Source organism: Microtus pennsylvanicus, chromosome 1, assembly GCF_037038515.1.
Source record: "Microtus pennsylvanicus isolate mMicPen1 chromosome 1, mMicPen1.hap1, whole genome shotgun sequence".
In the NCBI taxonomy this organism is placed as follows: domain Eukaryota; kingdom Metazoa; phylum Chordata; class Mammalia; order Rodentia; family Cricetidae; genus Microtus; species Microtus pennsylvanicus.
Window position 1 is genome coordinate 65,425,847 of NC_134579.1, and position 14,398 is coordinate 65,440,244.

General features: G+C 43.8%; 1 protein-coding gene across 4 annotated transcripts in view; it reads left to right on the plus strand.

The window, feature by feature from the left end:
* Atp13a4 (ATPase 13A4) overlaps positions 1–14,398 on the plus strand; it is a 128,689-nt gene that overhangs the window by 76,594 nt on the left and 37,697 nt on the right. For all 4 annotated transcript variants that reach the window (XR_012910086.1, XM_075967577.1, XM_075967568.1 and 1 more), the window contains exons 10-17: positions 406–576; positions 1,569–1,726; positions 2,252–2,440; positions 4,438–4,499; positions 6,410–6,560; positions 8,230–8,316; positions 8,539–8,692; positions 10,102–10,213. Coding sequence is in view for 3 of the 4 variants with exons in the window: in XM_075967577.1 (XP_075823692.1) it covers positions 406–576; positions 1,569–1,726; positions 2,252–2,440; positions 4,438–4,499; positions 6,410–6,560; positions 8,230–8,316; positions 8,539–8,692; positions 10,102–10,213 (1,084 nt within the window). In the remaining variant the exon portion in view is untranslated. The remainder of the gene's footprint in view (positions 1–405; positions 577–1,568; positions 1,727–2,251; positions 2,441–4,437; positions 4,500–6,409; positions 6,561–8,229; positions 8,317–8,538; positions 8,693–10,101; positions 10,214–14,398) is intronic.

Here is a 14,398-nt window from a genome sequence, read left to right on the forward strand (position 1 = left end):
AAAAGTTAAACACTTAACTGTGTCATACTTGGGGTTCTGTATGTGTGAGCATCTGTGTAGGCCTAATGGCTTTGCACTCCCTGCATCCCAGACTCTTCGCCACACAGCTTGCTCTTCCATAAATGTCTTTCCCCAACCTATTTGAATGGTTAGGTTTAAGCTGAAGTACATATGGCATTTATAATATGACATTTTACTTATGTGGCTACATACCACTCTCCTTTTCTAAAACACAGAACTCTCACCAACAGAACCTATGATTGTCTTGTATCCCTAGCACCTAGGCTGCTTTGCTCCTCTGTAGGCTCCTGATGAAGTTCCATGACACACGAGAGAATGTAAATGTGCTGTACAAGAGAAAGGCATCCCACCCCACAAAGTGACCTAGAGCCTGGTTTCCCACAGGAGAAAGCATCCCTGTCACCAAAACTCCATTACCCCAGATGGCCAGCTCTGCACCCTGGAAGATGCAGACGGAAGCAGATCCCAGGCGGCATGTTCTCTTCTGTGGAACAGAGGTCATCCAGGCCAGGGCAGCTGGCTCCGGAAGTGTGAGAGCGGTGGTGCTGCAGACAGGTGAGCATCTTCTCTGTAGGCTGTTTGCAGCGACACCTTTCTGCTCAGGGTGTCTAATCTCTTACATTTACTAGGTTGGGACCAGTCTTTGGCTAGCACAACAAATATATGTAAGGCTGTGTATTTTAACTGCTGGCTTGCTGATTGAAGGGTGGCAAATGCATCTCAGTGGCATAATAGTGGCATAGATTACAATCACCACTGTTTATGTGCTCTGAGGTTATAAACTCTGTGCATCAAGTCAGCAGCAAAGACACATAGCACGTAGTGCCTCCCCTTCCCATTGCGCACACGAAGAGTCTGAAGCTATTCAAGTCAAGTAGACAGCTAAAGACTGAGAAACTGAAAACTGACAAAGCCGCGTCAGAAACCCATCATTTCTAACTGGAATCCCAAGTTCATTCCCTGTAGGAATCCAGAAACTCAAAATTTAGCAAGAACACTCAGTTTTAATCCAAGCGAGGGAGACATGTATGTGTGTGTGTGCATACTCCCAGGGTCACTTCCTTAAAATTAAGCTGTGCTTGGCCATGGATACAGAAAACCCCATCTCTGATATGCCCTGAAGTTAGAAATAGAGGGGGAGGAAAGCCAAGGAGAGGACTAGGCTCAGAGGAAGATAAGGCTTTTTCCATTCTAGCTTCATGCCTTGCCCTAGACAACAGAAACCTGCTGTCTTTAGGTTTAAGCTTTGGGTTTTGATTCTTTAGCACAGTGATTCTCGACCTTTCTAATGCTACAGATCTTTCAGTACAGTTGTTGTGATCACAAGCCATAAAATTAGTTGTGATGCTACTCCATAACTGTAATTTTGCTACTGTTATGAATCATAATGCAAATATTTTTGCAGAGTGAGGTTTGCAAAAGGGGTTGAGATTCACATATTGGGAAACACTGTTAGAGAGAAAACCAAGGCAATGTAGATGCTTAGAGGACTACCAACAGTATGATTTGTTATCTTGAAAATGTGGGACATGTGTTTGCCATTTCAGGGTTCAACACTGCAAAGGGGGACCTCGTGAGATCTATTCTTTACCCCAAACCCATGAATTTCAAGCTCTACAGGGATGCCATCAGGTTCCTCCTCTGCCTTGTAGGGACAGCCACCATTGGCATGATCTATACTCTCTGTGTCTATGTGCTCAGTGGGGTAAGCAGCCTTTGTATTCTTACACACACACACACACACACACACACACACACACACACACACAAATTCATTCTCCTCTACATATTTTATTTCTACATGTCAACCTTATTTCTATATATTGACTTTTCTCAAGAACAAACAGACTTAAAACCAGCTAAACTCCAAAGACTGCGTATAGACACCTAGCTTGACCTATGAGCCATCGGTTGCTCAGTTCTGTGATAGCGATCAGATTATAGTACAAGAACAGTTTATTTGCTGAAATGCCAGCACGATTCTGTTCTTGCGACATCCCCATTCTTTACGCTGCTTCCACGGGTAGTTTCAAAAGTGAAATAGTTCATGAAAGTAGCACTTTGTACCTATCAGATGAGAACTCTGAAGATATTAAGAGCCATAGCCATAGTCAGACCCTTTGTGCCATTGATGCCATATCTCAGAATAAGCAGAGAAGGGGAAGGTCATGTGCACACAGTCGTTCATTGCTGGTTTGGTTCTATTAACGGAGCCCTCTTCCTTTTCCAGGAACCTCCCGAGGAGGTGGTGAGGAAAGCATTGGATGTTATCACCATTGCAGTGCCCCCTGCCCTCCCTGCTGCCCTGACCACAGGCATCATCTATGCCCAGAGGAGGCTGAAAAAGAAGGGCATATTCTGCATTAGCCCGCAGCGGATTAATGTGTGTGGGCAATTAAACCTTGTCTGCTTTGACAAGGTATGTGTCTTTCATCCTCGCTCCCAAGGCCATTTGTCACTGCCATTGTAATGGATACGGGCTTTTCTCTTTAGTGAGGCAGAAATAGTAGGTAGGTTATGGGCATCTGACCTTATTTTAGCTTTGGTTGTGTGTGAGAGATCTGGGAAACGAATTTTCTGGCCCTGAGCTTTTAAAAAAGAGGGAGTAGAAACTGAATCAATGAATCTTTTAGGGTCCTTTCAGTTGCGAGAGTCTATGAAAAGCAATGTATACTCTGTTCCATGCAGTCACAACCCTCACACAGAAGCACATGCATACACAAGCACATTCATAAACATATAGACACACACACACACACACACATTTTAAGTAATTATGTTTTCTGCTGTATCTTCAGTGCTTAGAACATTGCTTGGCAATGGAGTCACTGCTCAATAAGAATTTATCGAATTATGGAATGAAGAAAAGAGAAAGGACTTAGTAACCTGTGTGTCCATATGAGACTTTTGCTGACAGTACAGCCATGGAGCAAACCCTTGCTCTGTGTTCCCAGCTGTAGCCTATGCTCAAAATGAAATCTTGGCTGTCTGCTACTTTCTCCTAAGCAACCTCTCATTTCACTTTTTCTCGTGGTTGGTTGTTTGTGTTATACACAGTAAGTAGGGGGTAAAGGTGGGCGTCAGAGGACTGGGTGGAAACCATGGCAGCATATGAAAGTGAGCAAAGGCCCCACGTGGCAGAAAGACAGTGCAGGACAGTATGATCTGGACACAGGCAGAGGAGGGTGTTTGTGAGCCTTGAAAGTCTAGTCAACACAGTTCTATGTTTCTTAAAGTTACAGGGAACCATTGGAGGTCTGTGTTGTTTTCTGTTTTTTTTTAGTTAATAATTATTTGGGTGAGTTAAACATGAGATAAAATTTGTCATGTCAGTCATTTGAAGTGTCTAGTGCACTGCCACTAACCAGTTTCTCACTGTCCTACGGCAACCACCATGGTCCCTCTTGAGAAACATCTTCATCTTCTCACATGGGAATTCGGTATCCATTAAACAGTTCCTGGAAGGCTGCGAGCATTGATGGCATGAAAACCTCGTTTTATGATTAGTGGTGAATCAGAAAGTCACACAGAGAGCAGAAGGGTCATATGGCTTATGTCACCATGTAGTCCTATTTTATGACCAGATAGGCATCATAAAGGAAAATGAATTACTTATGATGCCATAGTGTGAGTTTGAAAAGAGAAACAAGGAACAGAAGAAATAATTGTAACATAAATTTGAAGAGAACAATGAGCAGTGGCTGTCTTATTTTATCATTCTTATTAGTTCTTACTGTGGGCTTGATATTAAACCAATCACTTCTTATTATTCATTTAATATTCAGGACAACTCTATGTGATTAGGATCGTGTTCTAGATAAGGCTCCAGTGCTGGAGGGATTATGTGATATTTCCGCTTACACAGATGATATTTCGACTTATCCTGAGCTCTTGGTTGTTATAGTACACTGAGAAAATTATCATCATGTACTTTTTTATAAACAAAAGTATCAGATGGTAGGCTATATCTTTAGACTTCTCTTCAAAGTCTGAGCAGTGTTTTGTAGGTAAAATTTCAACCCCTCTACTCGGTTTTGATGATTCTTTCAGCTTCTGCTGTAAAAATAGGGATCCACCCATTTTGTTGTTTAAACAGTCTTACTAAAGCCTTTTCTGCGCTTCCAATGCAAGTAGATGTTCAACATAGTTCCCTGGGGTGACAGGAGCTACTCAGCTCTTTGTACCACAGAGGACACAAAAATTTGCATACAGTTCAAGCTTGTCCTGTTTGAATTCACGGCAACTTCTTCCTCGGAACCCACATACTCATCACACAATACCTGTATTGTGGTCCTCCTTAAAGAATCCGTGTTGGTGATATCATTCTGATGTGCATTTTGCTATTAAAATACAGATTTACCTTCCCTACTGCACGAGTAGATCTTCCATTGAACCCAAAGACTTGTTTCTGTTCAGACAGGCACCTTAACAAGGGGCGGCTTGGATCCTTGGGGCGTTGTGCCCTGTGACCAGAATGGGTGAGTACTCTGGCTAACTGTACTGGGATTCTTGTGACTTGCTTCTCCCCAGGGCCTCCTTTGCCTTTACTCTCAAAACTAATGGAGACACTTGAACTTTGGCTCTTGCTAAGCAACGAATGCTAAAGTCTGGTCTTTTTACTTAGAATTTCCCAGGTCTCTCTAAACATACATCCAAGTCCATCTCAGCCCTATCACCCACAAACTGAGGAGGCGAGGGGGAGTTTGCAAACACTCTCTGAAATGAACTTTGCTTTAAGCCTGTTCGCCAGAGGCCCGACATCAGCCCAGAGTCAGTGTTCTCGACAGCCCCAGGTCATTATCCTTCACGGAGGTGACATAGGACAGGCCGACACGACTCTGTATCCTGCTTTTCAGGAAGAGAACAGCCTGTGGGACAGTAGTTGGTGTACTCGGTTTCTTAGTATCCTGATTCTGGGAACCATGTCTTCTGCCTGCCAGATCCGATCCTTGAGAAAAGATTCCTTTGTGTTCGTGGGTGTTAGGTGGTGGGGGTGGCCAGGAGTGGCCTGTGGTGGTGGTGACTTGCTGTCTAGGAGATTTGCAAAGCTAGCCCTCTTGTGGCCACATCTGAGTCTGCTTCCCTGTCTGCTGATGTCCCCAGTTCCAGCGTGGTCAGGACTGGAAGCACGTGGCATGGGGCACACTATGTCTAAAAGTGAAATCATTTTCTTCAAAATATTTCATGCAGACAAGGTTGACTGGGTTCTTTTCATAATTAAATATTTTAATTAATCCCTTGAGAATTCCTGCAGTGTATTTTGATCATATTCCCCACCTTCTCCAACTCCTCCCTGACCTACATTTCCTTCTCTATATGCCGAGCATTGGGTCCTTTTTTCTTTCCAAATGTATCAGGTCCAATTTGTGATCGTAGTGCTTTTATATGATGCGGATGACACACACATCCATGAAGGATATTAGACTGGGCATAGTGGTACAGGCTTGTAACTTTAGCTAGTGAAGAGGCAGGAAGGTGGCAGCCTCAAGGCCTGACTGGGCTACAGAGCTAGTTCAAATTCCAAAAGATGCCAAGCACGAGAGGAGGGATGGCAAGTAGATTCTGACGGCCTCTAAGAAGCCTCTTCATGGGAAGAAGCTACTATCATTCAGACATTCTGTGATGGGATCCCCCTCCCCTAGCCCAACTCCTGTGCTACACAGTTGAGAAGGGGCTGCGCAACAAGGTTAAAGGGGACATTCCCCTAGCGGGGCCAAGGATGAACTCAGTGACTTACTCTTTCAATTAGTGAATGAGTCTCATGTACAACATATGAGTTTTATTTCCATTGATTTTTGACAAAGTCACTTTCTGTCGGACATGATGAGGATAATAGAGGCAGTATAGACACAAGATGCCATGGATGAAGAAGGGATGCACAGGGCCCTTTCCAAAATGTTTTTACTGTTCACTTCTTTACCATATGACCTAACCCACTCATCCATTTCATTTTATGCTTACTCAACATCTATGGTGTACCAGGCTTCTAACATGCTAAGAGACAGATACAGAGAATATGCCCAGCCCTGTAGCATTGAAAGTGGTGGGCACCTAACACACTTGGAGTCCTCCCATGACTGGAAGAGGAGTGATCTACTCACTGGGGTGGGAGCAGACCTCAGAACAAAATGGGTACTTCTTGTTCTTTCCACTCCTGTGGATAAAATAAATCTAGGAAGAACTAAGGCAAAGTTGGAAAGGGAGTAAGGGACAGGCTCTGAGCCTTCCTAGTATTCCTGAACAGACCTAGAAGGCAGGATGGGAAACACACCGCTGAACTGCCGAGACTAGAGAAATGCAGCCGTGCGCATAAAATCAAAAACCCCCAAGAAGCTCCATCTACGGCAGGAGGGCACAGCCCTGAATCTTTGTCTCTCTTCTCTCTCAGTTTCCAGGCAGTTCACTGCTTTGCCTCGGGCAAAGCTCTGCCCCAGGGTCCGCTGTGTGCAGCCATGGCAACCTGTCACTCTTTGATTCTTCTTGATGGAGCCATCCAGGGAGACCCTCTGGACCTGAAAATGTTTGAAGCCACCAAATGGGTAAGTGTCTGACCTTCAGAGAACGCCAGGAACGTCTTTAATGCCAGCGCAACACAAGCTGTATCACAGTCCTTTACTACTTACAAGAAATGTGGGATTCCCAGTATTGTGTAAAGGGCAAACTGGTCTAAGCCTGGCTTTCTGATCCGAACCGCATATTTTATAGGTTTGCTGTAGGATTAAGTGAAACGGTACAATAAAAATCTTTGGTGTAGTTGTTAAGTTCCAGAGTACTTGGTGCCTACTGTAAGTCTATTAATTGTCATGATCATTATAATTCTTGTGTAATTATTTTCTAGTTCTACCATTCTGTGAGCTGGTTTCAGAGTTTTCTGGAGTTAATTTGGCGAGGTGATGATATGTTAATTATCATGGTTTCACCTCTTTATAATACATACATAGGTCAAAGCATCACATTGCATCCCATAAATACATACAATTGTTATTTCTCACTAAAAATAATGACAAGAAAAATATGCATTCCAGTGCATGGGGATGCGGAAACACTGCTTTCCACAGTGCTTGGGTAAGTTGGAGGGTCACAGCAACCAAGAGTTTTATTTCAGTTTATTAACTATCCCCCTAATTTCCAAGACCCAGAACAGAAATTCATTGCAGAGTTTCTCCTGAGATTCCAAACTAGATTTGAGAGCAGACGCTCCTGTGGTTTAAGGATCTTGCTCTTTCTGTTCTAGTTTCGGCTCTGCCTCAACTGATGCTCATGTTAGGACTTTGGTTCTCACGGCTGCAGGACGAGGGAACCAAATCAGAGAAGTGATAGTCATATAAAAAAGAGTGCTAATCTGTCCTCAAAGGGAATTTTATTCGGCAATAGCTCTAAATACTGTCTTCGGAGTTGCTGTGGCTGTGGGCAAGGCAGGGAGGGAGAGACCACACAGCTTCAGCTTCTTTGCTACAGCTATTGTATCTCCCTGCCATTGTGTGCAGCCCAGGCCCTGGGGACTGTCTGAGCACCTCTGGGAGAGATGTCTCTGTAAGCTCTCCCTCCTCTAACAGATGTGATTATTTTTCAGTCTCTCATTCACTCGGGAATACTGATTCTGTGTCTCTAAGTGGAGGTTACAGTTTCTTTCCTGAGATGTTTTTTATGTTAGCCACCCAATTAAATGATTACAAAGAACTTCAATATCTTTAGGTAAAAAGGTTTCCTTGCCTATAATTTAGAGTCATTATCACAGTTGTTCCTAGATAGCAATCATGCATAGGGCAAAAAGATGCCCTGCTCAGGTCACTTTAGACAGACAGGGAATAGCAGGATCAACAGCGACTCTAGGCAAAGAAAGACTGTGAGGAACCTGCTGCACACAAAATAAGCCTGGCAATTCATACTCAACATATCCAAGCTAAGCTCTTCAGGCGCAGAGAAGGAACCTTTATGCGGCAACTCCAACAGCGAAAGCCAGATAAATTGCATGAATAATTCAGCAATGCATGTCCTTCACGTTCCAGCCTTTCCACTGCCTTGTGCCTTTTGGTTTGTTTTCCTGGAGTAGAATCCGTCTGATTTCACCAGGCCAACAGCAGGCGGAGGCCCGTGGATGCACTGAGGTGGTTGAGGCCGGGCTCTGCAAGAGAAGGGGGCAAACTTAGTCTCGGTGTATGAAGAATAAGCAAACCCCTCCAGTGAAATATCTCACTTCTGAAACAGGAAATGACTATTTCTGGGGGTGATTTCCACACCAAGGGAATGCCGGCAGACACCACGGTCGTTAAGCCGACAGACGCACTTGGCCAGGTAAGCCTTGCACGTCAATCTCCCCACAGTGTCCACACCAGGGAAAACTGTGCTGACCCGCAGTGTTGGGAAGCTCACTGATGTGTCTTGAACTGCTAATGTGAAAAGTGTGTTATATTTCCTCTCTGGTTGGTAAAACAAGGGCTGAGGGTGGAGCAGTTAAGTCCCAGTAGCTAGATGCTTTGCCAGTATGCGCCTCTCCATTCCCTGTCCATCACCCAGGTCCCAGTGGAAGGGCTTGCGATCCTGCGCCAGTTCCCATTCTCATCAGCGTTGCAGAGGATGACAGTCATTGTTCAAGAGATGGGAGGTGCCCGACTGGCATTCATGAAAGGTGCACCAGAGAGAGTGGCCAGCTTTTGCCAACCTGACACGGGTTAGTGAATAGACGTGGGATACAAATGCCAAATCTTTGGGACCCTAAGAGAGATATACATGGATCTAATCTACATGGGAAGTAGAAAGAGACAAGATCTCCTGAATAAATTGGGAGCGTGGGGACCTTGGAAGAGGTAGAAGGGGAGAGGAGAGGAAGGGAGGGAAGTGGAGAAAAATATATAGCTCAATAAAAACAATTTAAAACAATGCCAAATTTGTGCCCACAACACTCTAGATCCAAGTGACAGCTGGGCATCACTTAGTGGTTGATTCATGGGTATTCCAAGCTTTTCTACCTTATGTAATGACTGCCTCCACCCCACCCCCCAGTTCCCAACATATGCCTATATAAGGATTCCTCCCTTATAACTGCGTTGCTACTTTTTTTTTCATTTTTCACTTGATTGCTCTCCACAGCCACCACCAGATTTTCAAATTCCTTTGAGATCATAGATCAATCTTCCATGATCTGAGTTTCCTTCTATACATTCATCCCTCACATCTTGGGCTTCCTCTGAGCTGTCTCGAACCCCTGTGCCTGAGTACATAGGGATCTCTCAGCAAGCAAGGACTTTCCTTCCTTCACCCACCCACCTCCTACCCAGGCGCAGAAGCCCCTAAAGCACTCTGCATGCTGTTGCATAGCCAACGGCAGTGGTCATTTTGGTTTTAGTTTTAATATCAGTATACTGTTTTCCCCCAACTAAGACATCTGTAGAGCAGAGCTTGTACGTATTACATACCCCTTTCAAATATTTGTTGTTTAAACTGGAAAAAAAAAGAGTCCCACGCATTCCCTAGACTTGGCTTTTCAAATGATTCTGGCTTGGGGTGAATGTTTCAGTTTTACTGGATCTTAAGGTGTTAATGCTAGCTGGGCAGTGGTGGCATTCCCTTTTAATCCCAGCATTTGGGAGGCAGAGGCAGGCAGATCTCTGTGAGTTCGAGGCCAGTCTACCTGGTCTACAAGAGCTAGTTCCAGGACAGGCTCCAAAGCTACAGAAAAACCCTGTCTTGAAAAAAAAAAAAACAAAACAAGACAAAAAAAGATGTTAATGCTGGTGATACAGTGTAGTTACAATTTCCTATAGCCTTGCTTACGGAGCTCTTTTTTTTCCCTTTGATTTTCGAAGACAGGGTTTCAATGTATATCTCTGGCTGTCCTAGAACTCACTCTGCAGATCTGGGTGGCTTCAAACTCATGAAGATCCACCTGCCTCTGCCTCCCAAGTGCTGGAATTAAAGATGCGCACCACCACAGCCCAGCTTTATGTAACTTATTAAAAGTGTGTTTCCTGGGGTAAGAGTTGGATTAGCGTGAAGGGTTTCTCTACCCATGCTGGCTAAGGAAACATTGCATATTAATACTGTTTCTGTTGTTGTTTTTGTTTGTTTGTTTTCAAACAGTACCATCTAGTTTTATTAGTGAACTTCAGATTTACACGACACAGGGTTTCCGGGTCATAGCTCTGGCTTACAAGAAGCTGGAAAGTGACTGCCCCGCGACTGCCTTGATGAGGTAAAAAAAAAGGATGGTTTTCCTGAAGAAGATGATTCGGGCAAGATTCATCTGACTGGGATGGAAGGCGAAAGTTCTGGGGCGGGCCCAGCAAAACATCATGCTTGGTTTTTGTGCATAGGTGTCTCCGAATATGGTGTACAGGGATACAATCATCCTGCCCTGCCTGAATCACAGAGCTGATGTGAACACTGGCAGAATATATGAGAAACAGCTATATAAAATACCAAACACAAGGTGACCTTAGGGCTGTGTGAAAAGTTGTGTGGAAATAATCAGTGTTTTAAGGGTTTGACATTGTGGGCCTGGTTCGGATATAATGTAAACCAGTTAGAAATAATAAACCTTCACATTGTTTAGAAAAAACCCTTTGTAATACAAAATACACAGCTATAGGAACAAATAAATGTCAATTGGGTTTGTGTAATCTAGATAATGCTTGCAGAAAAATAGGAAAACCTTCTAGGGGTCATATTGGAGAACGTTGTGATGTGTGTAAGGATGTTAGTAAGGGTGCTTAGTTGCTGAAACGGGTTTTAGCAATGACAGTTCCACTTTTTGTTATTATTTTTCTGCCATTTTGGGGGGCTTTCCTATTTATTTTTTCTTAAATGATTTTTCTAGTTTTTTTTTTGTCAGCCACTACTAGTTCTGCTTTTGTAGGGTTAATCTTGGCTCATTTTGAACTATAGTATTTTAAACTCAGATAGTCTCATGTATTTATTTTCAAATTCATCTGACTTAGCCCTCTCTAGTTGTAACTATATTTTCACTACTTCCATTAGCATCTTTGAATTTAGAGGTGATATTTTCTGTATATATTATCAGTAAAACATCCTCCTATGTGGGAGTTAAAAGGAAGGAGAGAATAGTCCATTACAAAATATAATAGTTTAATAAATTCTTGGCTAATGCCAGTAAAACAAAGGGAATAGGTTGTGGACATGGGAGATGGTTCAGTTGAGAAAGTATTTGACTTGCAAGTACAAGGACCTGTGTTCATTCCCAGAGCCCACCAGAAATGTGAAGTTTTGTGGTCTAGGCTTGTAATCACACTGATGGAAAAGCTGACTGTCCCTGGACCAAATGGCCATCGTAGCCTGGGTGGGGAGCTCTAGGCCAGTGAGATACAATGCTAGAGACTGCCCACTGGTCTCCACATGCACACACACCTGTGTGCATTCACGTCTCTTTCCCAGTGAACACACATGCACACGCGTGCACACACACTGAACAATTGCTTATATCTGAGAATAGACTCGATGAGACTGCAATGACGTCCTGCAGTGTTCTGTGGAGCATAGCCTCAATGCCTCACACAGCCTTGTTGCAAGGAAGACAGTTCAGTGAAGTCAGTAAAACATAGAAGGAAACAGTACAACTTCCTCTCAGTGTGCACAGTAGAGATATTCCTGCAAAATTTTGGAGTTACAAAAATACTTGTATTCATATGAAAAAAACATAGCTGGGGGAAATATACTAGACACATTTTTATTGCTATTTAATGCAACAACCCTAAGTATAGAATGATAGCAGGTTCACTAACAGTAGACTAATGATGTAATATAAATAATATAAACTGCTGGTGATTTAAAAAGCTCCTGAATATTAACTCAATTATTCAAAAGGTGTGAAGGATGAGTGGCAGTTCCTTGTGAGCTTGTCATTGCACACAGCACTGAATACTTGCAAAAATTTCCCGCTAAAATGTCACTTAGAGTTACTTCTGTTGCCACTGAGAAGGACAGATCTGACCAACCCCCTGACACTGGGAATGGGAAATAGGAGGCCTGGAGGGAAAGTGGTGTGTGGATAGTCATTGAGGGCTGGATTTGAAGGTTATTAGATCACTCCCTGCTTAATCAGTTTAGAAAGACCCCTGAAGTTTGACTATTTCAACCCTGAATGTGTGATCAGATAGACTTAGCTCTAGATCTCTGATGTCGGAATTGGAAGTAAACCTTGAGATAGACGTCACAACTTGAACCAGAGAAACCTCGAGTCAGGGAAGGCTGGCACAGAACTGGACGTGATAAGATTCTGTTTACAATGCTGCTCTGGCTTCTTACCTAGTGTGATGTGTGTGCGTTCACAAGCTGAAAATTCCTGGTTTGGGAATAGTAGAGACAACAATCACTGCACTTGGGAACCGTGTGGTCTGCAGGAGAGTGCTTGACTTTGTTAAAGCTATCGAACTCGAAATTCTAATCTTGCAAAATCTAGTATGGCCTAAACGCAAATTGACAAATAGGCTCTTGTCTTAGGTTATCTACTTAGCTCTCTCATATTTAAGCCCCATCTCAGCATGGGTACCCAAGGCTAAAATTCTCTATCCTTCGCTTATCCCTGACCAAGACAGAATTCTCTCTCTCTCTCTCTCTCTCTCTCTCTCTCTCTCTCTCTCTCTCTCTCTCTCTTTCTCTCTCTCTCTCTGCTTTTAGCATTAATATAAAGATCTTATTGAGGGTTTTTGCCCTGTTTTATACATATTTCTTCTTTTAAAGATCGTGGGAGTTTTAAGAACAGGAGGTTAATATCAGGACTGACAGCTGTCTGTGTTACAACCTTCTTTGTTAGTGTAGACTCTACAGGAGATACAATGTAACCATTTCTCTACTAGTGCAGACTCTACAGGAGATACAATGTAGCCATTTCTTTGCTAGTGCAGACGCTACAGGAGATACAATGTAACCATTTCTTCACTAGTGTAGAAGCTACAGGAGTTACAACATGACCTTTTTTTTTTTTTACTAGTGCAGACACTACAGAAGGTACAATGTGACCATTTCTTTTCACATCTTGGCTCAGATTTAAGAAGACTGAAGTGATGTTGGGGACAGAAGAACCATTTTTGGAGCTAATGATGTCCACATAGGGAGAGGACACAGCGAGGCAGAGGAGGACTGAGGTTGGAACCGTGGTGTTCTGATCCTATCACTGATTAAACTCTACACTGGCCACATGCCAGAGGAGCTAGAAATAGGAGTTGTAAGAAAGCCTTGGGTCTTTGACCTTGTAGCCATTTTCTTGGCCTACTATGGTAATTTATTATTGGCTCATGTCACATAACCTCTGAAAATATCTAAACCCTGTGGCCTAAGTATGAGGCCATAGAAAGACTGCGGAACTTTCAGCAGGTATCAGTTGAGTTATTCTTGAAGGGAAATCCAAATACGTCTTTCCAGAAAGTTCTCATCCCTATGCCCAGAAATACCTGTTCCCTCCTCTGATCCCACAGCCTGGCTGTGACACAATTCCCAGCATTGCATATAAACAAGGAGGCCCTGCTTAACCTTCCCCTCCCAGTTGAATGCGAAATCTTGTAACTGCAATTCCTGCAGCCTCTGCAAAGCTGCTCCTTCTCCTCACTTAGTAGCTACTCAATGAATGCCAAAGGCCCTCACTCACAGTCTCCGTTCCCAGGGAAATGCAGAAAGAGCAAATTATTTCACCTTTATTGTATGGCCAAACACGACCACAAACAGGCAGCCAAGTGTTCCGAGTAGGTGGTATTTGCTGAGCAGTTCCTGTAGGTGGGCATTGCGTGGGCATTAATGAGTAGAATCTTGACTCAGGTGGGTTTCTGTTCCAGGACTGGAGGCAGATCAAAAAGCTAATGCATCAATTGCATGAATAAATAAAGAGCTGCCCAGCCGGGTTAGAAGCAAGCTGTAGAAACAGCAGCTGTTCCTCTTTGGAGCGCCTTAGGGTCAGGCAGCATGAGGTGGGACTCGGGACATGGGGAGGATGTCTATGATAGATGTGGAAACTAATGTTTGCCATGAAATGAGAAAGTCTCCAACAGTCCGGAGCAAAAGTCTGGGCCTGATTAACGACAGAGCACATCCATGGTGAGTGGCTCCTGTGGAGACTGTGGGAGAAGTTATTGAGGCATGAAGTTGGACTATGGCTTGGGAGCTGGCCATCCAGGGACTGAAACATTGTGCACAGCATCATAGGGAATGCCACCCTCGCAGATCTGCTCTGAGGTGAGGAGCTGAAACTCTTCGCTTGCTGCCACCTAGTGGAGGGATGCACAAGGTTCTAGGAGCATCCCCAACACTGCTGTGGCCTTAGCCACTATCCATAGGAGCATCCCCAACACTGCTGTGGCCCTAGCCAGTACCCAGGATAGACACGCGGGACAAGCTTGCCATGAAGGCTTTAGTGGATGTTGTTTTCATC